The sequence below is a fragment of the Dipodomys ordii genome, unplaced genomic scaffold, assembly GCF_000151885.1.
Source record: "Dipodomys ordii isolate 6190 unplaced genomic scaffold, Dord_2.0 Scaffold67, whole genome shotgun sequence".
Taxonomy (NCBI): domain Eukaryota; kingdom Metazoa; phylum Chordata; class Mammalia; order Rodentia; family Heteromyidae; genus Dipodomys; species Dipodomys ordii.
In genome coordinates this window covers 2,130,091-2,154,202 of record NW_012267283.1, presented here as the reverse complement: position 1 = coordinate 2,154,202, position 24,112 = coordinate 2,130,091, and the positions used below count along the sequence as shown (strand labels likewise).

At 42.0% G+C, this 24,112-nt stretch overlaps 1 protein-coding gene across 2 annotated transcripts in view; it reads left to right on the top strand.

Annotated features, from left to right (window-relative positions):
• Akap2 (A kinase (PRKA) anchor protein 2) overlaps positions 1-24,112 on the top strand; it is a 244,840-nt gene that overhangs the window by 99,329 nt on the left and 121,399 nt on the right. For both annotated transcript variants that reach the window (XM_013023286.1, XM_013023287.1), the window contains exon 5: positions 17,102-17,187. In XM_013023286.1, the coding sequence (XP_012878740.1) occupies positions 17,102-17,187 (86 nt within the window). The remainder of the gene's footprint in view (positions 1-17,101; positions 17,188-24,112) is intronic.

Genomic DNA, 24,112 nt, shown 5'->3' with positions numbered 1-24,112 from the left:
TGGAGGTGTGGCTGAAGTGGTAGAATGCCAGCCTTGAACAAAACAGTACGGACAGCCCTAACTTCAAACCCCAATACCAGCACACACACACACACACACACACACACACACACACACACACACACACACACACACACACATTATAGTGTTTTATCGCCACTGAATGTGAAAGTCCCATTTTAACAAGATTCATACGGTGATTGTGTGGGTCATGTTGACTCCAACGTGAAGGTGGGTCTAGGTAGATTGCCGAACCAGATCTTTACATTCTTGGTCTGCTGACTCCAAAACATAAGTTTATCAAAGCAAAGATGAAGAGCATTGGCTGAAAAGAGCAGAGACAATGTCGCTTTGTTCTGACAGCATCCACTCAGTACTCTAAGTCCTGTGAGTGTGGGAGCATAAATTAGAGCCAGGGACATTGGCAGAGGCTGGAGCCCTTGTCAGAACACCTTACCTTTTGTTCACTGCGAGATCAGCATAAGAAAGTGACATTGACAGGTTAGGTGGTTTGGTGTTTTGGGTTTTTGCTTTTTTTCACGTTTTCCAAATTTCCCCTCATCACTAAGTAATTCGTTTTCAACTAAAGAAGGACTTCATCTTTGGTCTGTAGGGACTTGCTCTAAACTAAGATCCAGTGTCTGGGCTCCCTGAGAGCAGTTTACTCCTCACCTCTGGTTGTGACTATGGGGGCCTTGGAGTCCAGGCTTGCTATGGAATTGCTCTGAGAGGAACATCACTGCACCTATGGTTGAGAAGAGGCCGTGGTATTTTGTTTGTTTGTCTTTTGTGCTAATACTGGGGGATGAACCCAGAGCCCAGCACTTTTCCTTAGCTTTTTTTGCTTAAGTCTGGTGCTTTACACTTGAGTAGCACTCCACTTCTGGCTTTATCACTGAGGTTTGTCTCCCTGGGCTGATTTTGCACCATGATCTTTAGATCTCCACCTCCTGAGTAGCTAAGGTTATAGGAATGACCCACCAGTGCCCAGCTTGCCATGTTTTTTGTTTTTTTTTTAAACTGCTCTCTCTTTGTGTGTGCCAGTCCTGGGATTTGAAGTCTAGGCCTAGGCACTGTCCCTGAGCTTTTATGCTCAAGGCTAGAGCTCTATTACTTGAGCTATAGCTATACTTGTGGCTTTTTTAGTAGTTAATTGGAAATAAAATCATCTCTGATTTTACTGCCCAATTAGTTTTGAACCATGATCCTCAGATCTCAACCTCCTGAGTAGCTAGAATTACAGGCATGAACCACAGGCACCCAGCTTAAGTGTTCTCTTTGATAACCATTCAGCTGAGTCTCACAACTTTGTCTTTTCCCAAATAGTACTTACCATAGTGGATTTTTTCCGCTCTTTACTGTATAAAATAATGGACTTCATTATTCATCATATTCTTAACCACTACTTTAGTTCCTTAGGATTATGAATGAAAAGGTATTACTTTGGAGGAGCACCAGAGGGAACACCTGATCATCCCAAAGCCAGAAGAGGAAGCTCATTTGTGGGGGTGAGGGTGCATAACCCCTCAAGAATAAGCAACTGATATGATCAGTATGGTCTACACAGTATTCCAGGTCAGCTTGAGCTACAGAGCAAGGCCTTGTCTCAATAAAGACAAAGCCTCTACAAACTTCCAGGGGTGTATATAGGTACTTATGTACATATATTTTTATATAAATGAAAGATGAAGAAAAACAAATGTCACTGGTTGCCCATGAGTAGATCTGGATGTCTCAAGGACAAAGATGGGAAATTTTTGTACATCTTGTATTTTTTGAGTTTTAAACCATTGATATAACAAATAATAAACCATGTTATAAAACAAAAAAAAAAACAAAACAAAAAGAATAAGCAACTGGCTATAAGACTACAGACATTAGGCTATAAAAGATGCCAGGCTTGTGAATGCCTTAGGAGCAAAGATGAAGAGCAGTCTCCACTGGGAAGTGACCTCAGCCTGGAATACCTGAAGGATGTTTTGTATAGGAACAATCCACATGTGTTTGCTACCAAAGACCGAACTAGGACCAGTAGTTGCATAGAGTTATTTTTAGGTCAATATCAAACAGTACATTCTGACATGGACCTTGGTAAAAATAGACAAAGCTGAAACTGGCTTAAAACAATCCTGCTTCCTTTCCTTCCTTGATATTATTTTTTATTTCATCGTTCTGAAGACTAGAAGTCCAAAATCAAGGTGTTTTCAGATGTGTGTTCCCTCTAAAGTCTCCAGGGATAGTAAGTATCTCCTTGGCCTGGAAGCTTCTGGAAGCCCTAAGCAATGTTTGGCTTATGACAGCAAGACTGCTATCTCTTCCCTTTGTCTTTCCTCTTTGTCTGTCTCTTTTTTTCTTTTCTTTTTCACTGGTCATGGGGCTTGAACTCAGAGCCTGTGCACCACCCCTAAGCTTCTTTTGCTCAAGTCTAGAGTTCTACCACTAGTGGCACAGCTCCACTTCTGGCTTTTGTATTTTTGTATTATAAGATCTCCTCCCCCTTTGTTTTATATTATAAAATCCTAATTGCTAGGCTAGGATTTTTTTTTCTTTTTTCTATTTTGATGGTTAATGGAGATGAGTGTCATGAACTTTCTTGCCTAGGTTGGCTTTGAATTGAGATCCTCAGATCTCAGCCTCCTAAGTAGTTCGATTCTAGGCATGATGATCAGTACTCAGCTATCTCTCTTCTTCTAAGGACTTTGCAGTTCTGTTGAGTCCAGAGCCTACACAATGACCTCATTTTTTTAAATTTTACCTCTACAAAGAATCTTATGTCTAAATAAGGCCATATTCTGAGGTATTAGAGGTTATGACTTCAATTTGTCTTTAAGGAGACACCATCCAAACATGACAAGTTGCCTCTAAAGGAGTGAATTCCATATGCCTGAAGTGTGCAAATGAAATCAGAGGTTTTCAAGATGCTTCAGGAGATTAAATGATAGAGAATGCAATTCCATGGCTTCCAGGTGCCTTTCCGACGACAGTATTTCATACTGCTATGACTCTTGTTCTAAGTGCTTACCTAAATCCTGGGAGCACTCTTGGTCCAATCTTGGTGAAATCACATGCATAGAAACACAGTCCCATTTCCAAAAACCATTCAGAGTCCAGTCTTTTCCTTTTCACCCCTGGAGAACATCTTAGGAGATTCCTTTTCCTATCCCTTGTCATTTTTTTCTTCCAGGAGTCATTGTCTTTGTCAATGCTCTTTTGGCCACCTTAATTCACACTACCTTTTTAAAATTCTATGTTCTCTTGAACTTCCAAGGTCCAGTTGTTCTTTTGACTTGGCCTTCAATGTTCAACTTTGTTTCTTCTCCACTGGTTTCAACCTCTGGTAAGTTTTTCCCATAGACACCAGGATGCTCAGGTTTAAATCCTATCAAACAACAGACTCACTGAGAAAAGAACCCCTTTGCTAGCTGCACCAGCAAAGTCCCAGGGCTGGCTCTAATTGGACCAGCCTTGTCATGTGCAGTTGTCACATGCTGATCAGTGGGTTTGACCAATTCCTGAGGAAGGATCTGGGTCCCATGTGACTCTGGCATGGACCAGAAAGGAAGAAGACTGCTTCTCAAAGGGAAATTGGGATGCTATTAACAGAATAAAGGGGAGTCAAAGACCAAGACAACTATCCCCTCTAGCTCCTCTCCTCTTTCTCTGTTTCTGTCTCTCAAACTAAGCAGTTGTACCCTTCCCCTCTTCTCCTTGCCTCTCAGCCTCTTCCTTCCTATTTACTCTTCCAAGTTTGTATTATAAAAGCCTAGCCACTTGGCTGGCTTTTAAAGTCTCAATTCTTTTTTAAAGAGCATGGAAGGAAGAGAAACAGAACCAGACACAGTTAACTTCTTAGAGCAGTGGAGGAGAGGAAGTCACTTTAATAATTTTCCCCCATCTATCAGATCGCCAGTGTTAGCTCTTGTCACTTGTGAGTAGTGACTGCTTTAAAATGTTGCATGTGTATCCAGGAAAAAAGATAGATGAATATGCACATGGCAATGAAGGAAGACTTGGGGATGTAAATACTTGGATGCTAAGTTATGAATCAGCCAACGTCTAGTCTGACAGTGTCTGTGTTTTTTTAGCTCTAGCTTCTGCAGAGAGATGAACCTGATTCCCAAAATGATTTTAATCTGGAAACCCCTCTCCCCTCTGCAGGACTTGTCTGTTTCCAATCACATAAGCACCCAGGAATTGAAAACAATACCAGGTTATAAAATAAAGTAGTCTCTCAGTATTTAACTTTTATTCTTCTGCCTTTGGCGGCTCAGACTCAAACTCTATAAACAAATCACTCCCTCTTCCTTGTCCATGCAGCCTGCTAAGAGCAGTTAGCATCCCTACCATGGGCTTTGGCTGCCTCTGCTGCTTCCCAGTCTTCTCCATCAGTGGTCTTAAAACTCTGTATTGTTTTTGTCCTCTGTCACCTCTACCCACAGATTATGTAAACTGGATCCCAGTATTTACACCCAGCCTCTCTTGGTGTTACTCTTGCTTCAGGCCTCACTTCAGGCAGGCCTCCTTCACTATTTGACCCGGATGGGAGTCTCTGATCCGGAGATCTGCTGCAGCCCTAGTTCTGTTAAGTTGCTCTCTGCCCATCATCATCAACTATGAGTCGGGAGGCCTCCCATATTATGCCTGGACAGAGTGGTACCCAGGTGTATTCATTTGTTACAGCTGCCATGACAACCTATCACAGTGTGCCTACAAGCTGGACTCCTCTGAACTCTCCAGAAGATTCTTTTCTATATGTTTCTACTTGATCTAGTATGTTATCTGAATGTTAGGGTGGTATCAATAGTCACTACACAGTATTTCTGATCTAAGAGCAGGAGAGGAAGCTCTGGCAGGACACCCAGAACTTGGGGCGGAAATGTGACATCCTAGCCACCCATTCAGGGATGTTTGCACAGGGAGGAAGGAGAAGGACAGAGCAGTGCTGGAAATTGTGTTGCCAAGCGAGAAATCTGCCTCCAACACTGTCTGCCAGCTCCCTGTAGGCTGGGACCGGGCCTTTCCATCTGGGTCTCCCAGATGTCTGCTGCACAACAAAAACACAAGCTATGTGGTTGAAATGTAGAGGGGTGTTCCACAGCTGCATTTCGGGAAGTCAGACCTGAGTGGGAGGACTTCAGAGACCAGAACGCATGCAGTTGCATGGGGATGGAGAGGAGGGTTGGGTGGGAAAGGCCTTTAGAACCCAGCTTCTTACTTGCCTGCAAGGGCTCAGTTGTTCATTGTGCCTCTACTCAAGGCACATCAACTGGATAGTTGGGCTTTCCAAGAGTTCAGATCCTGCCATGCACCAGTGGCTCAAGCCTGTAATCCTAGCTATTCAGGAGGCTGAGATCTGAGCATCACAGTTCAAAGCCAGCCCAGGCAGGAAAGTCCCTGAGACTCTGATCTCCTATTAACTACCAGAAAAACCAGAAGTGGTGTTGTGGCTCAAGCGGTAGAGTGCTAGCCTTGAGCTGAAGAGCTCAGGAACAGTGCCCAAGCCCAGAGCTTAAGCCCCACAACCTACAAAGAAAGAAAGAAAGAAAGAAAGAGAGAGAGAGAGAGAAAGAGTTTAGATCTCTATGAATATTCCAGGCACCAAATGTATTGCAGCTTTTATCACTTATTGGTCATGCATCTTCTCCAGATCCAAGACAGTGGCTTGGGGTTGTGTTTTAAATTATATTTTATTTTTAGGGACTAAATATCTATTCCTGTTCCAACCTAGTAAAATCAGGCTGGCCAAAGTAGCAACTAGAATAAGTGGAAAATTGAGAGAGAAGGGGTGGGGACACTTTATTGGAACCACTGACTAGTAAAAGCTGCAAAAGAATTTTCAAGAAATTAAGATTGTGTGTGTGTGTGTGTGTGTGTGTGTGTGCGCGCGCGCTGGTCTTGGGGCTTGAACTCAGGTTCTAGGTGCTGTCCATGAACTTCTGTTGCTCAAGGATAGCACTCTACCACTTAAGCCACAGTTCCATTTCCAGCTTTTTCTGAGTTGTTTATCGGAGATAAGAGTCTCATGGGCTTTCCTGCCTTGGCTGGCTTTGAATGGTGATCCTCAGATTTCAGCCTCCTAAGTAGCTAAGATTATAGGTGTGAGCCACCCAGCGCCTGGCTTAAAAATCAGATTTTAAGTTGTTTATTTTCTCACAGCTGAGTCAGGTCCCTGTTCAGGAACAGTCCTTAGCTTTTGCTATAAGTAGCCTAAATAGTACCTTGCAAAGTTTTAACTTATAAAGACTGGCTCAAACTAGCTAAAACAAACCAGTTTGAAAATTACTTTGAACTACAAGAGCCATAGAAATCTCACTTTAAAAAGCACCAGGATCTTTTTTTGCTCTCTTGACCAAGGCCTTACTGAGGAATACTTTTTTGTATTTTTCTCCATTTTAGCACTTAACAAGTAATTTAACTGTGTACGTGTTTCTCTGTCTTTTGTTACTAAATTACCAGTCACAGTGATGGACCTTTTGGTTTTGTTTAATGTACATATCAAATTATTTGCCAAGAGTAGTTACTCAAGAAATTCTGAGGGGCTGGGAAGGTGGCTCAGAGGTAGAGCGCTTGCATTGCATGCATGAGGCCCTGGGTTCGATTCCTCAGCACCACATAAGCAAAAAGAAAAAAGCCGGAAGTGGTGCTATGGCTCAAGTGGTAGCGCGCTAGCCTTGAGCTGAAGAGCTGAGGGTCAGAGCCCAGGCCCAAGGTTCAAGCCCCACAACTGGACCTCCCCCCAAAAAAAAGAAAAGAAATTCTGATATCTGGGGCTGGGAAGGTGGCTTAGTGATAGAGTGCTTGCCTTGCATTCATGAGGCCCTGGGACCCCCCCAAAAAAAGAAAGAAAAAAAAGAAATTCTGATAACATTCTTTAAAAGCAAAAAGCAAAAACACTTTCTTTGACCTGAATACTGTGATCTCAGATGTCAACTTGAATGAAAACCTCAGTCTTTTTTTTTCAATGTGTCTTCAAGCTTCCTTTCCTCCTGTAAAAACAAAGAAAGATGTAATGTGCAATGGTTAGGTCAATAGCCTATGAGTTCAAAGTGCTTGGCTTTAAATACTGGTTCCCTCACTTGCTTGCACAGTGGTTTCATCTTTTTTTTAAGACTCGGTTTTCTCATCTATGAAGTGGGGATAATATGGTACCTGCCCCATTAGGTAGATGAAATGCCCATAAAGGCAGAGTCCTTGACCTGCAGTATTGGTGACCTGAGGGTGTTTGACTGTAGTTGGTGAAATCACTGCAGCTACATTTGCAGAGAGCAGTGAGGCGAAGACATGAGACCACACTTGACAAGACATTGGGCTTGTTTGGAGGCATCTTTAAATCCCTGAACATCTCCTCCTCAGACTCAAGGAGGTACAAGTAGAAGATAGGGTCCAATAACAACTGGGTGAGATTGGGAAAATACCTTGTCATCCAAAAGGTGGACCTTTCTCTTTCCCAATGACTTCTCAGAGAGATGAGCCAAGGGAGGAGGAAATGGGCCTGCCGTCATTGCTTCCAGAGGCTCCAGGGCCTGCCCCAAGCAAGAGAAAGCTGGGCTGGGGCCCAAGATGAGCCACTACCTGGAGGAGGGTAGATTGGGGCAGGGTGACATCCTGTCCTATTTCTCCAAGCTCCAGGGCTGTATTTCCCATCCAGAGGAAGCAGGCCCCATCAGCTTATCCTGGGGTGGAGTTTCCCAAAGGCAAGTGTTTAAAAGCAAATCATTGTTCTGAAGTTCCGCTAGGTTTTAGTAACCACCCTGCTGAGAATTCTTCCAAGAATAAAGTGGAAACCCACAGTTAGTTTGAACCAAAGGCAATTAAAAGGAAGAGACAAATTGGCCTAGTCTGAATTCTGTGCCGAGAGAGACTTGGGTGAGGGAAAAGAGGTAACAGTGGGACCCAGATTTCATCTCCATACTTTTTTCTGTGATCAAGCAAAATGATTTCACAGTGCACCAATCTTCTGTATGTAAGATGGAGTTGATTATAGTTTGTGCCCCAGGAAGAAGCTTAGGTTAGGAGACATAAGCCATTCTTTTTTTTCTTTTTTTTTTTGGGGGGGTCCAGTCATGGGGCCTGAACTCTGGGCCTGGGCGCTGTCCCTCAGCTCTTCAGCTCAAGGCTAGCACTCTACCACTTGAGCCACAGCGCCACTTCCGGCTTTTTTCTTTTTGCTTATGTGGTGCTGAGGAATCGAACCCAGGGCCTCAGGCATGCAAGGCAAGCGCTCTACCACTGAGCCACCTTCCCAGCCCAAGGCATTCTTGTCTCTCTGTCTGGGCCTAGCGTCTACTGCCTGTGAGACCTGGCAAAACTGCATTTCCACCTCAGAGGCACACTTCTCTTGCTGAAACACAAAAGGCCAGCCTCTCACATTTCCAGGAGATCCATGGCTATGGGTTGATGGGGGTTAAGACAGGACTGTGAAGAAGAAAATAAGCAGGATGGATAGAAAATTAAAGCTTTTTGGAAGCCTTCCAGAAAGTTCCAGAAAGCCATATACTCTTAATAGTTGAGAGCCCTCCACCATATCCTCTTGTTTTTTTCTACAACCTCATTTCATGGGTCGTTATGGAGCATCTTTATCCACTACATTGTTTATGCCTTTAAATTTCTTAAGACTATTCAGTGGGTACTGGTGGCATATGCCTGTCATCTTAGCTACTCTGAAGGCTGAGATCTGAGAATCAAGTTTTGAAGCCAGACCAGGCAGAAAAATCCATGAGACTGTTATCTCCAGTTTGCCACGAAAAAGCCAGAAGTAGAGTTGTGGCTCAAGTCGTAGAACACCAGGCTTGAGCAAAGAAGCCAAACAAAAGGGAGAGGCCCTGAGTTCAAACATCAGTAATGGGGCATGTGCAAACATACACACACACACACACACACACACAGACTCCAGGTCAGCTGCCTCTTGTATGACCTTGTAAGGTGGTGAGTATTGTGAAAATGGAAAGGTGATGGAGAGCCCTTGAAGACACATCTATTCTGATGAAGAAGTCACTTAGGCAGCCTTGGAGCCCCCTCTACTCCTGTTCAACTTGGGAAATATTTAGTGACTCATCACCATGAGCTGAATGCCACCATGCTGACTCAGAGAGTAAGGCCTAAGGGTTGTGACTGGTGAACCAACAGCCCTATCTCTAAAGCACTCAGGTTCTCACCACCTACCTTGTTTTGTATCTGTGACTACCTCTCTGTGTGATTCCCATGTTGGAATCCCTTGCCTGGCCCTGGAGCTCAGGACCAACCACTGTCTGTTGTTTCTTCAGCCAGAGTGAACCAACGGAGCCCAAGGACTGTGTTTTCCTTACCTTCTCCTCCTCTTTTTCACATTTCTCCTCTTTCAGCACTGCCACATTCCTGTACTCTAAACCTATTTTGTGTCAAACTGCTCATTAAACAAGCACTTGGTTGAGACTAGATTTGTGTCATGCTCAGCCATTGGCCAAGAGCCTACTGAGGCAGTCTTGATCAGCACACACTGTCAGATACACTCAGGCCCTAATGAGTGTCCCCATAGTGGGGCCAGTGGGTTCCAGTGAGAGTGAGGGTGGAGATGTCACAGTGGGACTGAGCTAAGATACCACCTGGGAGGCACTGGGCCTGGAAGGTTGATTCATCAGGTAATGGGATCACCTACGTGTTCTTAACAAAATGAATGGGAAAAGTGGGAATTGAAAAAGCCATTCTGCCTGACATTTCAATCCATGTATGAGAAATCTAGAGTTGCTAAATTAGTGATAGTCACCTCTCCCATCTTTTTTTTGGGGGGGGGAGGGGAATCAGGGCTTGGAACAGTCCCTAAGCTTTTTTGCTCAAGGCTAGTTTCTACCACTTTGAGCCACAACTCCACTTCTGGTTTTCTGGTGGTTAATTGGCAATAAGTCTCATGGGCTTTCCTACCAGGGCTGGCTTTGAACTGCAATCCTCAGATCTCAGCCTCCTGAGCAGCTAGAATTACAGGCCTTAGCCACCATTACCTGCCACTCTTCTTTTTTTTTTTTAATAATTTTTTATTGTAAAGATACTGTACAGAGAGGTTACAGTTCCATGAGTAAGGTAATAAGTCCATTTCCTATGGAGCACTGTTAGCCCTCCTTTGTTTTTCCCCTATTATCCCTTTGCTCTCTACCTCCCCAACTCCTCCCTCCCCGACTCTGAAGTTGTAAAATTCACTTTCAGCATAGTGTCTTGTACATCTCATTGTTACAATGGGTCAACCTGTATCCTTGTTTCAGCATTTTGTTATTTCCCTTCCCTTCCCTTCCCCAAATTAGAAAAATGTATATACACAATGCAGGGCACTAGAATCAAATACAGTGACAACATGGGTTATACCATAGGGGAAGAACATACAAAAGAAACAAAAAAAATCACATAGTATATTAAAAACAACAGCAAGAAAGATAAAACCTCTGTGTCCCTATCTTGGGGTTCATTTCACTTAGCATCATCTTATATGATCATAGGTATATAGCTTTTGACCTTTTCTGTTTGTCTAGTAAGATTATCCTAGACATATACTAGTTATTGCAAATAAGGGAAACCATGGGACCTATGTCTCTTTGGGTCTGACTTATTTCAATTACTATAATTTTTTCCAAGTCTTTCCATTTCCTAACAAATGGAGCAGTGTCATTCTTTCTGATGGAGGCATAGAACTCCATTGAATATATATACTACATTTTCTTGATCCATTCATCCTCCTTCTTGCTGGCCAAGAGACTATTTTGTTCCTTCATTCATCCTCTAGTGGTCATGTGCTCAGGGAAAACTGAAACTCTACCCAACCCAGCTGGTAAATCTCAGATAATTCCCAGACAGTGTTTTTAAGTCTATTTCCTTTTTCCATGATTGGTAGGCATAGACTTATATTGACCTATAGATATAGCCTTGTGAACATAGACTTATGTTGAATTTTTGAGAGTCTGCTTGAGTGGGCTGTTGAAGGTTCTTTGGGGAAAGGCTTCTTTTAGAAAGTCGTAAGGGATGGTGATACATGCCTTTAATCCCAGCATTTGAGGGGCTGAGAGGTAGGAGGATCATGAGTTGAGGCCAGCCTGGACTGCATAGCCAAACCCTGCTCAAAACAAAACAGACAACAACAAAAGAAAAACATGGATGGCAAGGGGAGAATGGGAAGAGTTCTCCCTTCTCTGCTTATAGACATTTTCAGGACACATGGAACTGCTGTCACCATCATGGGACCACAGAGGAAAGTCAAGAGGATTGTAGTGGTCAGCTGAGGCGATTGCCAGTCTAACTTGAGGCTTGTCCCATGAACCACTTTTTAAAAGTCTGTTTGATTGATTGGTTGTCTGCCAGTACTGGGGCTTAAACTTACCATCTGAGTACTGTCTCAACTTTTTCATTCAAGGCTGGAATTCATCTACCACCTCTGGCTTTTTGGTGGTTAGTTGGGGATAAATTTCAATGACTTTCCAGTGTGGCCTAGCTTTGAACTGCAATTCTCAGATCTTAACCTCCTGAGTTGCTAAGATTATAGGGGTGAGCCACCAGCACCAGGCTCTTTTCATTTCTCTCCTAACCAGCACCTCCTTAGGAGACTGAGATCTGAGTATCACAGTTTTAAACCAGCCTGGATAGGAAAGTCTGTGAGACTCTTATCTCCAATAAACTACTCAGAAAATCCAGAAGTGGTGCTGTGGCTCAAGTGGTAGAGCACTACTAGCCTTGAACAAGAGAAGCTCGAGAATAGTGCCTAGGCCCTAAGTTAAAGCCCCAGAACCAGCACAAAAAGGAAGGAAAAAGAAAAAGAAAGGAAGGAACAAACGAAGGAACGAACGAAGGAAGGAAGGGAGAAAGAAAGAAAGGAAGGAAGGAAGGAAAGAAGGAAGAAAGGAAGGAAGAAAGGAAGGCAAGAAAGAAAGTCAAGAATGAAAGGAAGGAAGAAAGGAAGGCAAGCAAGAAAGTCAAGAATGAAAGAAAGAAAGGAAGGAAGGAAGGAAAGAAGCAAGGAAGGAGGGAAGGAAGGAAGGAAAGGAAAGAAAGAAAGGAAAAAGAAAAGGAAATAAAGAGAAAGAAAGAAAGGAAACAAAGAAAGAAAGAGCAAGCAAGCAAGCTAGGTGGGATGTATCAAAAGCAATTTTCAAAAATTCATGACAATTGATTTATGTCTAAGAGATCTATCTAAAATAATCTCTAATGAAGTATTTATATTGCTGCTATAAGAAGACAAGTCTCACCAGGCACCAGTGGCTTATGCCTATAATCCTAGCTCTACACAGGAACAGATATGAGGATTGAAGTTCAATGCTAGCCCTGTTGGAAGGGTTGTGGGACTCTTATGTCCAGTAAAAAATATACCAAAAAGTTGAAAATGCAACTTTGGCTCAAGTGGTAGAGTGCTAGCCTTGTGCACAAAAGCTTAGGGACGTGTTTAGGCCCCGAGTTCAGGGCCAGCATGAAGAAGAAAGGAAAGAAGGGAAAGGAGGAAGAGGAGGTTTGGGGGAGGAGGTTGTTGTTGTTGTTGTTGTTGTTGTTTTCTGAAGGTTTGGTTTGATTTCTTATGTACTGAGTAACAAGTAGTAGTGTTTCTAGGGACTCTACCACCAACCTTTAAACCCAGCCCATGATTAATAACATTTTTTAATGAAAATATCATGTCTGTTTTCTTTTACTCTTGCCAGAAAACAATAGACTAATTTGGATTGTATTATTGATTTCAGGCTAAAATTTTAAGAATACTAATATGTTTGTCTCGTATCTCATTCTTATGGTCTTAGAGCATTTTTGAAAGAAAAGACTAGCAAACAGAAAATATTTCCCAAAAGAGCAGGTGCTGGTGGCTCATGCCTGTAATCCTAGCTACTCAGGAGGCTGAAATCTGAGGATCTCAGTTCAAAGCCATCCTGGACAGGAAGAATCTAACCAAAAATCTGGAAATGGATCCGTGGTTCCAAATGGTAGAACACTATCCTTGAGCACGAAAGCTCAGGGGCAGCACCCAGACCTTGAGTTCAAGCCCAAGGACAAGCACATATAAAAATACTTCCCAAAGTAAAATAATACATATAGCTAAAAATCAATTCTTGAAAATGAATTTTTGTTGTTGGTGGTGGTGGGGTTTGCTTAAACTCAGGGCCTGGGTGCTGTCCCTGAGCTTTTGTGCTCAGGGTTAGTCCCTTACCACTTTGAGCCATAGTGCCACTTCCAGTTTTCTGGTGGTTAATTGGAGATAAGAGTCTCATGGACAGCCGGGCGCTGGTGGCTCACACCTGTAATCCCAGCTACTCAGGAGGCTGAGATCTGAGGATCCAGGTTCAAAGCCAGCCCGGGCAGGAGAGACCATGAGACTCCTATCTCCAATAAACCACCAGAAAACCGGAAGTGGCGCTGTAGCTCAAGTGGTAGAGCGCTCGCCTTGAGCTGAAGAGCTGAGGGACAGCACCCAGGCCCAGAGTTCAAGCCCCATGGCCGACAAAAAAAAAAAGAGTCTCATGGACTTTCCTGCCCAGGTTGGCTTTGAACTGCAATCCTACTAACACCTGGCTATAAATGAAATTTTTTTATGCTACAAAGAGTTGCACAGATTTAAAGGAGGTGATCCAGCTTAGTGCTCGTGGCTCACACTAGTAATCCTAGCTAATGGGGAGGCTGAGATCTGAGGATCAAGATTTAAAGCCAGACCCAGCAGAAGAGTTTCTGAAAATCTTTTCTCCAGTTAATCACCCCAAATCCAGAAATGGAGCTGTAGTTCAAAGGGGTAGCTCACTAACCTTGAGGAAAAAGCCAAGAGACAGAGCCTAGGCCCCCTGATGTGTGCATGTGTGCACACACACACACAAATTAGGTGATCCAGGAGATATGGTGGGGTGCATCTGTATCCCAGATACCTGTGAGGCTGAGGCAGGAGGATTGTTTGAGCCCAAGAATACAACACCAACTTGAGCAACAAAGCAACATGGGAGCGAAAAAAAAAAAGTACTTGATCTAAAATTGTTTTACTTCTAATTTTGCTTATATCTTGCTTTAGCTCCTATTAGCTATTGTTACAATAATGCTTCTTCACAAATCATCTCCAAACTCAGTCCTGTTTAATGTGAAGTATATGAAGTGGGGCTGGAATTGACTGATCTAGACTTGGTTTGGTTCCAAGTCTGTTCCCTCCAAGTCTGCATCCTGGGACATGTCTCTCTCCCACCACAGTGGAGTGCAAGAGGACAAGCCTCAGATAGGCCCATTGCAGGCCTTTGCTTGTGCTGCCTTCTTGTACCTCATTGGCCAAAGGCAAACAAACATCAGCAGGATAGGGAGGAGCTTTCTCTCACAGTAGGAGAGGAGGGAGGTGAATGTGGGCAGATCAACAATGCGAACTATTACATGAACTACACATCACATAATTGTCTACCACCCAACATCTGTGTCTCTGTGAGTCGAATCTACCAACAGTAAAATAATTCAAGCGTGACAATTAGTCTGTGAAATGCAATACATAGTAGGGAAATAATCTATATGGAAGTAAAGGGTTTTTTTTTCTGAGAAATTTGCAGTTAAGATAAAACCATTACACATATAGCTCAGTGGTTGAGCATTTCTCTATCATATATAAGGCTCTGGTTTTGTTTTATTTTGTCTGTGTGCCAGAACTAGAACTTGAACTCTGGGTCTGGGCACTGTCCCTGAGCTTCTTTGCTCAAGGCTAGTGCTCTAGAACTTAAGCCATACCTCGGCTCTTGGTGATTAATTGGAAATACGAGTCTTATGGACTTTCCTTCCCAGGCTGCTTTCAAACTGTGATCTTCAGATCTCAGCCTTCTGAGTAGTTACAATTACAGGCCTCCATTACATGAGCCTCCAGTGCACCTCCAGTGTGTGGCAAGAACATAGTTTTGATCTCCAGCATTTAAAAGACAAAAAGCAAGAAGGGATTGCATGCATGTCACCAAACTCTTCTGGCCCAATTTCAGCAATCCAGTAAGATTCAACAGCTATTGTATTTTGAAATGAATTACAGCCCATAGATCTTGAGTAATCCATTGTTCATATAGCCTATAAAATGGGAATCCATATAATATAAAATAAAGGAAAGTGAGCAATACTAAAATAATAAAAGTGTATTTAATTTCCTATTCATTTATTTAAGGTATCATGTAAACTCCAATAATTTTTGGTGTTTTACCATCTGGTCATTCAGTTGATTCTTGCTAGAAAATGTTGGATATAGTAATCTTACACATCCCTAGTTTCTCTAGTTATTTTACTAAGCACAGGGTCTCACACGTGCTAAGTATGGGCTTTACCACTAAGCTATGTCCCCAGTTCTTCATTTGGTTAATTTAGCACAGAGACTGGTAAAATATGCCTCATGGGATAAATATGGGCTACTGTTTATTGGATGCTAGCTATGCCCATTTGTTTATAATTTGTCTAATGGCTGCTTGCACCCTGTAATAGCAGCTTGAGAAATTACAACAGAGAAGATAGCACTAAAGCCTAACATATTTACTATGTGGCCACCAGCAAAGCTTGCCAATCATGAATTAACATGATGGGAGCACTTGGAATCTTTGAATTGGGCTAATTGGAATGAATATTGTTCTTGAGTTACTTTAAGGAAAATTTCTTATTAAGGAAATTAATTAGGTAAACAAATATGGCAGATTGTTTTAACTTATTGAAGAAAACCTTTTTGACAGCTTTGGTTAGGAACACTCATTTCCCAAACAGGAAATTATGTATACAAATTAAATAAGTTTGTGTGGACTGGGCATGCAGCTCAGTGGTAGAGTTCTTTCCTAGCATATAAAAGCCTCTTGGTTGGATCCTTAGCACAAGGGAGGAGCGGGGCAGGAAGGGAGGGAGGGAGGAGGGACAGAGGGAGGAAGGAATGAAGGAAAAAAGAAAGAAAGAAAGAAAGAAAGATGGAAAGAAAGAAGGAAGGAAGGAAGGAAAGAAAGAAGGAAAGAAAGAGTGAGTCAGATGTTGGTGGCTCATGCCTATAAGCCTAGCTATTCAGAAGGACAAGATCTGGAGGATTTTGGTTCAAAACTAGCCCAAGCAGAATAGCCCACAAGATTCCATCTGCAATAAGACAGACTAGAGGTATGGCTCAAGTGGTAGAGCACCATCCATAAGTAAAAAACCACCCAAGCAAGAGTATAAGACCCTTAATTCAAGCCTCAGTACCAGCACACATGTAGACAATACATACATACATACACACACACACACACACATACACACAAAATAAATACTCCATTATTTCTAGTATGTATGTGGAATTGAGAAGAGAATTAGAATAATCTAGAATTAGAATCATTTGTTTTTATGGGGTTTAAAACTTTTTTATTGATAAGTAATTGCACAAAGAGTTACAATTCCATAAATCAGATTGTGAGTACAATATATCTTGATCAAGGTCACCCCTTCCATCATTTTCCCCCATTCCCCCCTCCCATCCATATACTCAAGTATGTACATAGTTCAGTTTTTACAAAGTGTACATTGAATATAATGACTACATTTGCTCACCCTTTCTCCCTCCATTCAGGTTTCTCCCCACTGGCCCCTCTCCAAAATAAAACATGTTTCTACTTCCTGGTATTTGAGACATATTCTCCCCTTGTCTCCCTAGGCAACCCAGGCTAACCTTGAATTAAAGATTTTCCTTCTTTGGTCTCTCAAAGTACTGGGAGTGCAGGCATGTACTACCATACCAGTGTTGGGTTATTTCTACTGTGTACTGTGACAGATATTACATATTTCTGTGTTCTGGATTCAGTTTAAGCCTCAAATGTATCAGGCTTCCATGTTGGAGGAATCCATTCGAGCCCCCTTTTCTAATCTGGGTTTGGATTGGATTGGAATTCTCTATAAAATACCTGATGGATCCTGCAGTAAGAGATTAGGTTACCCAAAAAAAAAAAAACACAGAAAACAAAGGAAGCGTTAACTGACCATAGTTCACAAAGCAAACTTTCCTAGTCAACATCAACTACCAGACAGATTAGGAGCCATAGGTCATCATGGGTTTCTTTACAAATTATGTGAATTTGTAATCCACAAAATGACAGCTATATGCTCTTTTGTGTCAGCTATATCCATTTGGCTCAAATGGACTTTTTTTGCTTTTTGTTTTCTCCAGGAACTGGGTGGGAGAGTATGCTGCTAACAGTGGAGGAGGCAACCTTGGGAGCTACGGAAACATCCTACCCAGACATGACTATCAAGGTAAGGCACAGGCCAGCTCTCCCACTGCATCTCCAGGTTCCAAGGAGCTTCTCTGGGGCCAGAGCTAGTACTGCCCCTCCACTCACCTGGGTTTTCTCTCTTCACTAATGCAACCCACAATGGATTTCCTGAAACCTGGGAGTAGATTAAGAAATCATTTGAAAACTAGAATCTAAGAGCCCCTTTCCAAAGAGCTCATTGTAGGGTTTTCAGAGAACATCTATGTGTAGGCTGTTGGCAAGTGGTAACCTCCGTGGGGTCAGTGAAACAAAAGCAGAATTTCTAAGCTGAGAAATCGGGCCCCACTGTGCATTGTGAAGAAAGGTCAGAGACACATCCAGTGGCTTTGATCTGGACTCAAGATTTCCAGTGATATCAGCGGGAAGGAAACGCATGGCCCATTCCAGCCAGCACACCAATGGCCAATGGTTTGCAAAATGAGTCATTGGGAAAGCAACTAAATTATCACTGTTCAGATTAAATGCATGAAATTTGTAATCATTGCCTAGACTAAGGAATCTATAATGAACGTTATTAGAGACTCAGCCACTTCATTTCTGCTACTGGATTAGACACAAAAGATTTGTTCTCCTTTCTTGGAATTTTACTGTTTTAGTTGACAAAGATTGGGGGTGGAAGGGCTTTCTCACATTTTTCCTTGAATGACTAGAATTTGAATACATGCCACTATTCACTGTTGCTTTGGGTGGAAAAAAAAAGTTGCTCCTTTTTACATAGAGATTCTACTGGAGATATTTCATGCCCAGATTTATTAGAAGTTACACAACATATTATATCAGATGAGTTGGTTCAAGTCTTTCTTTTTTTTTTTTTTTTGTCGGTCATGGGGCTTGAACTCTGGGCCTGGGCACTGTCCTTCAGCTCTTCAGCTCAAGGCGAGCGCTCTACCACTTGAGCTACAGCTTTTGTCTTTTTGGTGGTTAATTGGAGGTAAGAGTCTCATGGACTTTCAGATCTCAGCCTCCTGAGTAGCTAGGATTACAGGCGTGAGCCACCAGCGCCCGGCTTGGTTCAAGTCTTTCTTATAATGTGAAAGCTGAATATATTTGAGCTATGTTATAAAAAGTAAAGGTAGCAAGCAAGTGTTACTATAGTGAAATTGAAAGAAAAATAGGATAGTAGATGATTGGGCAAAAAGTCAACTAATCTAAATAACTGTCCAAAGCTTTCTGCAAGGTCATTTGCTGGTAATTGTGTTTAGCAGAATTTACAAGACTATAATAGAAATCGCAATGAGGGGCTGGTGCTGTGTTGGCTATATGACAAGGATGGAGTCTAGGGCCATGCTGGACAGAGGGGATGATGCCAAAAGTGAAATCTGACAGAATTGCTGTCTTTCTTTTTTTTGGGGGGGGGTCTGATTATGGGACCTGAACTCTGGGCCTGGGTGCTGTCCCTCAGCTCTTCAGCTCAAGGCTAGCGCTCTACCACTTGAGCCACAGCGCTACTTCTGGCTTTTTTTTTTCTTTTTGTTTATGTGGTGCTGAGGAATCAAACCCAGGGCCTCATGTATGCAAGGCAAGTGCTCTACCACTGAGCCACCTTCCCAGACCCAGAGTTGCTGTCTTGGAACACCATTATATTCAGAAGCGGTAGCTACAGATATGGTTATGGATGGACAAATACATGACCCAAAAGACTATAGTTAACCTTAGCTTGTTCTAAAACTTAAAACAATTCTGTGTGTGTGTTTGTGTGTGTGTGTGTGTGTGTGTGTGTGTGTGTGTGTGTGTGTTGGTCCTGGGGCTTGAACTCAGGGCCTGGGCAGTGTCTCTGAACATTTTTGCTCAATGCTAGCACTCTACCACTTGAACCACTACTTTTGTCTTTTTGGTGGTTAATTGGAGGTAAGAGTCTCATGGACTTTCAGATCTCAGCTTCCTGAGTAGCTAGGATTACAGGTATCAGCCACTGACTCCTGACTCAATTCTTCTTTTTATTAGGATGCACTTGTACAAAAGAAAAGATTTTATTGTAGTATTTCTTACATTTGTAAAATGTGATTTGGCAAATGGAATAGTCTTACAAAAACAAGTCTTGTCCAAGTCCCGTTTTTAGGGTTACTCCATAACCTGCCTATTCATTCTTAAAATCAGATACAACTGGCACCAATTGGGGTTGTCCTTGGATTTACAGAGACTATGGATCACATGCTTTTCCTTCCTTCCTTCCTTCCTTCCTTCCTTCCTTCCTTCCTTTTTGATTTCTTTCTTTTTGTGCCAGTACTAGGGCTTGAACTCAGGTTCCTCAGCTTTAGTGCTCAAGGCTAGCATTCTACCACTTGAGTCACAGCTCCACTTCTGGCTTTTGGCTGGTTAATTGGAGATAAGAATCTCATGGACCTTTCTTCCCAGGCTGACTATATCAACTAGACCTCTAAAGAAATTGCTGGTCACAGGACTTCCTTTCTTCTGGGGAACAAACCATGCAGAGCTAGCATGCTGAAGTGTCCTGGCCTTATTCAACTAGTGCACTGCTATACCCTTCAAATTTCATCTGCTTGGTTCTGTGTTATTTTCTTGAATTTGAAATGTCATGACTTGGTTTCCATTTTAATCAAATACATTCATTAAAATCTAAATACCATCTTTATCTTATTTTCCTTTTATGCTTTAGTTTTCCCAATAGTATTACCTTTATTTTTTAACTGTTACATTTATGTATTAAAAGCACAGTGCAATTAGATTAGAGATTCATTGGATTTCAAACTATTCATCTTAATTCACAACAATATCTAATTTACTGTAAAAGTAACAAAACACAAAGGTCAGAGCATTTTACCTTCAAATTCAGTACAAACAATAATTTATCACAATTCATTTTTTTTTTATTTTATATTTTTTAGGTCCGGTCGTGAGGCTTGAACTCTGAGCCTGGGCGCTTTCCTTCAGCTCTTCAGCTCAAGGCTAGCACTCTACCACGTGAGCCACAGCGCCACTTCCGGCTTTTTTCTTTTTGCTTATGTGGTGCTGAGGAATCAAACCCAGGCCCTCAGGCATGCAAGGCAAGTGCTTTACCACTGAGCCACCTTCCCAGCCCTCACAATTCATTTAATAAGATCTAGAAAGTCCTTAAGAAATTAAGCTAAGGGGCTAGGAAGGTAGCTCAGTGGTAGAGCACTTGCCTTGAATGCATGAGGCCCTGGGTTCGATCCCTCAGCACCACATAAGCAAAAAGAAAAAAACCAGAAGTGGCACTGTGGCTCAAGTGGTAGAGAGCTAGCCTTGAGCTGAAGAGCTGAGGGACAGCGCCAAGGCCCAGAGTTCAGGCCCCACAACTGGATCCAAAAAAAAAAAAGAAATTAAGCTAATACCTGTTTAGTTCAGGGACATAAATTCTACACATATTATCACACAATTATTTCTCCATAATGTAAAAAAATAGAATATATTGGGCTGGGAAGGTGGCTTAGTGGTAGAGCACTTGCCTTGCATGCATGAGATGCATGAGGCCCTGGGTTTGATTCCTCAGCACCACATAAGCAAAACGAAAAAAGCTGGAAGTGGCACTGTGGCTCAAGTGGTAGAGCGCTAGCCTTGAGCTGAAGAGCTGAGGGACAGCGCCCAGGCCCAGAGTTCAGGCCCCACGACTGGACCCCCCCCCCAAAAAAGAAATGGAAGTTGATGAAAAATTAGTCATTCAAAATGTAAAAATCAACAGGGCACTGGTGGCTTACCCCTGTTATTCTAGCTAATTAGGAGGCTAAGGATCTGAGACTGCAGTTCAAAGCCAGCCAGGACAGGAAAGTCCATGAAACTCTTCTAATTAACCAACTTCAAGTACTAGAGTGCTGGACTTGAGCAAAAAAAGTTCAAGAAGAGCACACATACGTGCATGTGTTCACATGTGCACACATGTGCGCACACACATATACACAATGTAAAAATTGGCAAAAGAAAAATTGTACATAACCTTGCTATTTCAGACCATACTCAGTTCCTTTAGAATATCCATTTTGACAGTCAGTAGGGTTCATTACATACTAAAAATAATACTGTATTTCTACATAGAAAAACTAAATTTTATTAGTAAATGCTGATCTTTTTAAAAGATTGTCCATATGGCACTGGTGGTTCATGGGACATGGAGATTGACATGTGCTCTAGGGGAAAACGTTACAGATACACCCTCTTGAACAACAAAAACTTGGGCCTTAGTACCATATGCCTGACATGCCATTTATGTGGGTATATGGGATAATCATAGTCCACGCAGAACCTAGGCAAAAATGGTAGATACTATTTAAAAACCAAAGCAAAAGAGACTGGAGACATAACTCAAGTGGTAGAGCAATAATAATCTTACTTCTGTACTCATTCTGTATTGATCCACTTACTCTTTTGTTTATGAATCCTTTAACTTTCACAAGATTTAATGGGTTTCATTATGACATTTTCATACATGCTTAGAATATGCTTCCATCATAATCACCTCCCATCACTCTATTTTCTCTTCCCTAGCTCACTTTCCTTCCCCCTTTCACATCCATATCCTCTTTCTCTCTTTTTCTTCATCTAAACTACCATATGGGAGAAATTTACAATAATTGTCTTTCTGAGCCTGGCTGAAGATGTATTGAGATAATTGTGTGGTATTTGTTCCTGATTCTGTTTATGTATTGTATTCATTTCTTGGTTTGTGGATATTGAACCATCCTAACATCCATAGAATGAAACCAATTTGGTTATGACATACAGTCTTTTTAATGTATTGTTGAGTTAGTATTTTCTAGAGGACATTTGCATCTATGTTCATCAAGGAAATTTATCTATAATTTTGTTATTGTTGTTTCTGTGTCCTTAACCTATCCAGTTTTGGAATCAGGGTAATAATACTGGCTTCATAGAAGAGTTTGTGATCTTTTGCTTTCTGCTTTATGGAATGATTTGGGGACCATTGGTGTTAGTTCTTTAAACGTCTGGTAGAAGTCAGCAGTGCATCTGTTTGGTCATATGCCAGTTACTCTTTTTTTTTTTTTTTTTGTCAGTCATGGGCCTTAAACTCAAGGCTTAGGCACAGTCCCTAAGCTCTTTTCACTCAACACTAGTGGTCTAGTACTTTGAACCACAGCTCCACTTCTGGTTTTCTGGTGATTAATTGGAGATAAGAGTCTCACACACTTTCCTGCCTAAGCTGGTTTTGAACCACAGTCCTCAGATTTCAGCCTCCTGAGTCGCTAGGATTTCAGGTATAAGCCACAGCACCCAGCCAGTTACTCTTAATGAAGAAAAATGTCTTAGCTGAACTCCTATTGAGAAGTCCCCACTCTGGCATTGCTAGAATGTAAATTGGTATTACAAAAACTGTCTTTTCTTGTCAAATTAATGAGAACAGGCAGGCCCTTTTACTGCCAGCAGTTGCTCCTGTTTGAGGAAATTCACTCCACTTCCACCAGCCCTTTTGACCCACTGTGTGTGGAAGCTGAAGAGGTTATCTGGCCTAAAAGAACATAGAACACAGAAAAGCACAGTCAAACACACCCCAACATCTTTCTGTTGATGTATCTTAAATTCTTACCAAAAGGTATTTTTGTTTGCTTTTGTTTGTTTCTTTATTTTGTTTTGTTTGCTTCAAGGTCATTTCTTATGTCTTAGATAAATTATTTTATATAAATTATTATATAACTCAACCTCAAGAACAACATATAGCTTCTCAAATGCCAGCATTGCTGAAATGTATCTAGACCTTTGTTCTCTGTATATTAAACCTTTGTCCTCTGCATATTAAACTAAAAACAAAGGGTTTGCTAAGAGGAGCACAATGCATGCTAGTACAACAGAAATTCTTTCAGAAAGAAGCCTTATATCCTTTGTGTGTGGGTGTGTGTACTGCTACTGGGGCTTGAACTCAGGTCCTGGCGCTGTCCCTTAGATTTTCCACTCAAGGCTGGCACTCCCACCACTTGAGCGACACCTTCACTTTCAGCTTTTTGGTGGCTAGCTGGAGACACAAGTCTTACAAACTTTCTTGCCTCTGCTAGTTTTGAACCACTATCCTTAGATCTCAGCCTTCTGAGTAACTTGGATTTCAAACGTACGCCAGCAGCCCCTGGCCAGCCTTGTGTTCTTATTTACAGGTACAGAATTCACGGTAGCAACAAACCAACAAACAAACATGGCTGTGTCCTTGAGGCAAGTTAAAGCTTTGGAAGGTAAAACGTTTGTAAAGGGCTCCTTTCCAAGTCAAGGATGTTGCGTTTCTTGCATGTAAAACTTCTTGCTGGGAAAGAAGTTGTTCTCTGGGAAGGGCAGATGTTCTCCATTACAAAAGGGGAAAAGCATTTAGACTGCTGGTGGTGAATGGAGGCCACAGGTTATAGCTTTCTTTGGCTTTTGCTTTAAAAAGCTATTGGGCTGAGAGCCTTTTGTTGCCCTTTGTGCTCACTGATGACGCCATTGAGAAGGATTGTGGCAGGCAGGGGCTCAGGACAAAAAAGGACACATGGGGGACCAGAAGTCCTGTCTGCATTGTGTGTGCCTGTAAAGATCACACTAAATTTGCTTCCTGACCAAAGGAGATTTTTCGCCAGAGATTCTTTTTTGGAAGCCTTTAAGTCTATTTAGAGTAATGGATCTCAGAGGGGGGTTGGCAGTGGTAGACAGGAGGCAGAGCCAGATTTTATGGGTCAATTCACTACGTTGGGTTTTCTTCAGAATACAGTTTCATTTTCAGCCGGGTGTGGTCATGAGCCTCTGTAATCCGAATATATGGAGTTCGAGGTCAGCTTGGGCTACATAGTAAGCCCCTGTCTCAAGAAATAAAAACAAAACATAGCTCAGAAGTAGAGTGATGGTTGTAGAGGTCCGGGGTTTGGTTCCCAGCACTACAAAACAATCAAACAAAACTAATGTTACATTTTTAAACAAAAGGATAAGAAAGGCTGTGTTGAAGACTATTGTGTAGT